Source organism: Condylura cristata, unplaced genomic scaffold (assembly GCF_000260355.1).
Source record: "Condylura cristata isolate star-nosed mole 26May11 unplaced genomic scaffold, ConCri1.0 scaffold00085, whole genome shotgun sequence".
NCBI lineage: Eukaryota > Metazoa > Chordata > Mammalia > Eulipotyphla > Talpidae > Condylura > Condylura cristata.
In genome coordinates this window covers 237,520-238,528 of record NW_004567186.1, presented here as the reverse complement: position 1 = coordinate 238,528, position 1,009 = coordinate 237,520, and the positions used below count along the sequence as shown (strand labels likewise).

General features: G+C 58.4%; 1 protein-coding gene across 1 annotated transcript in view; it reads right to left on the bottom strand.

The window, feature by feature from the left end:
* Positions 1-372: 372 nt before the first annotated feature.
* LOC101630111 (butyrophilin-like protein 1) overlaps positions 373-1,009 on the bottom strand; it is a gene marked incomplete at its 3' end in the record, with an annotated part of 6,199 nt that continues 5,562 nt past the window's right edge. The window contains exons 3-4 of the mRNA XM_012734876.1: positions 725-1,006; positions 373-600 (exon numbers count right to left, since the gene is read on the bottom strand). Coding sequence (XP_012590330.1) covers positions 373-600; positions 725-1,006 — 510 coding nt within the window. The remainder of the gene's footprint in view (positions 601-724; positions 1,007-1,009) is intronic.

Below are 1,009 nucleotides of genomic sequence, written 5' to 3'. Positions count from 1 at the left end.
GGCCTTCCTCTGGGCTGAAAGGCAACCAGGAGACAGGTGAGCTAAGGACCAGAATGTCTGCTATGAGGGGACACAGAGGTCAGGAGGGAGACGGAGCTTACCTAGCATTGCCTGGAGCTCAGCTGAAAGAGTCAACAACAACAACAACAAAAACATAAACTCAACCAATAGGAAGAAAACCTGTGAGCCTATCGAAACCACAAGCCTTTCTGTGTCCTAGAAATTCCAACTAGAGACTCGAGTAGCTCAGGCTACTCTGTCCTCTCTGGGCTCCTAGTCACCTAGTCTGATGTCTCTGGATCTGCTCAGACATACGCTTGTCCTTCCCAGCCTCCCCTGCCCACTCACCACCCTGGCCCTGTCACACCTCACCTGTGTCCTTCAGAGCATCTTCTATGCTCTGTCTGTCATTCTCTATAAACTTCTGCAGAATCCCCCATTTCCTCAGCTGCTGCAGCTCCCACAGCTCTCCCAGTTCTGGCATCATTCTAGAATGTTCTCTCCAGGTGCAGTAGGCAGCCCCCAGGAGCAGGAGCAGCAGCAAGGGCAGGATGACCAGGAGAGCCGGCTGCCAGGGGGAGACCCGGGGAAAGAAGGGCTCTGCAGACAGACACCCACAGACACACCATCAGGAAACCAGGAACCCCCAGCCCAGTTTCCTGGGGGTGCCAGACCCTCACTCTGGCCCTGCAGGGAGTGGGAAGGGGAGGGGAGCAGTGCTGACCTGGAAGGACAATGGTCATGGCCTTCTCCTGGCCCAGGATGGGGTTGAGCATGGAGCAGGTCACACTCCCCACAGCGCTGTCTCTCACCACCAGGGCGGCCTCCACAATGAACAGCCCCTCAGGGTCCTGGGCTTGAACCTGGGAGAACCCCAGGAGCTGCTCCCACCGGGGGTCTCTCCACTGCACCTGGGGCTCCGGGAACCAGCCTGAAGCCATGCACACCACGCGCACCCCGTCCTGCTCGGGCCCGGTGATGTGCACTTGGGGTGCAGAGCCCACACCTG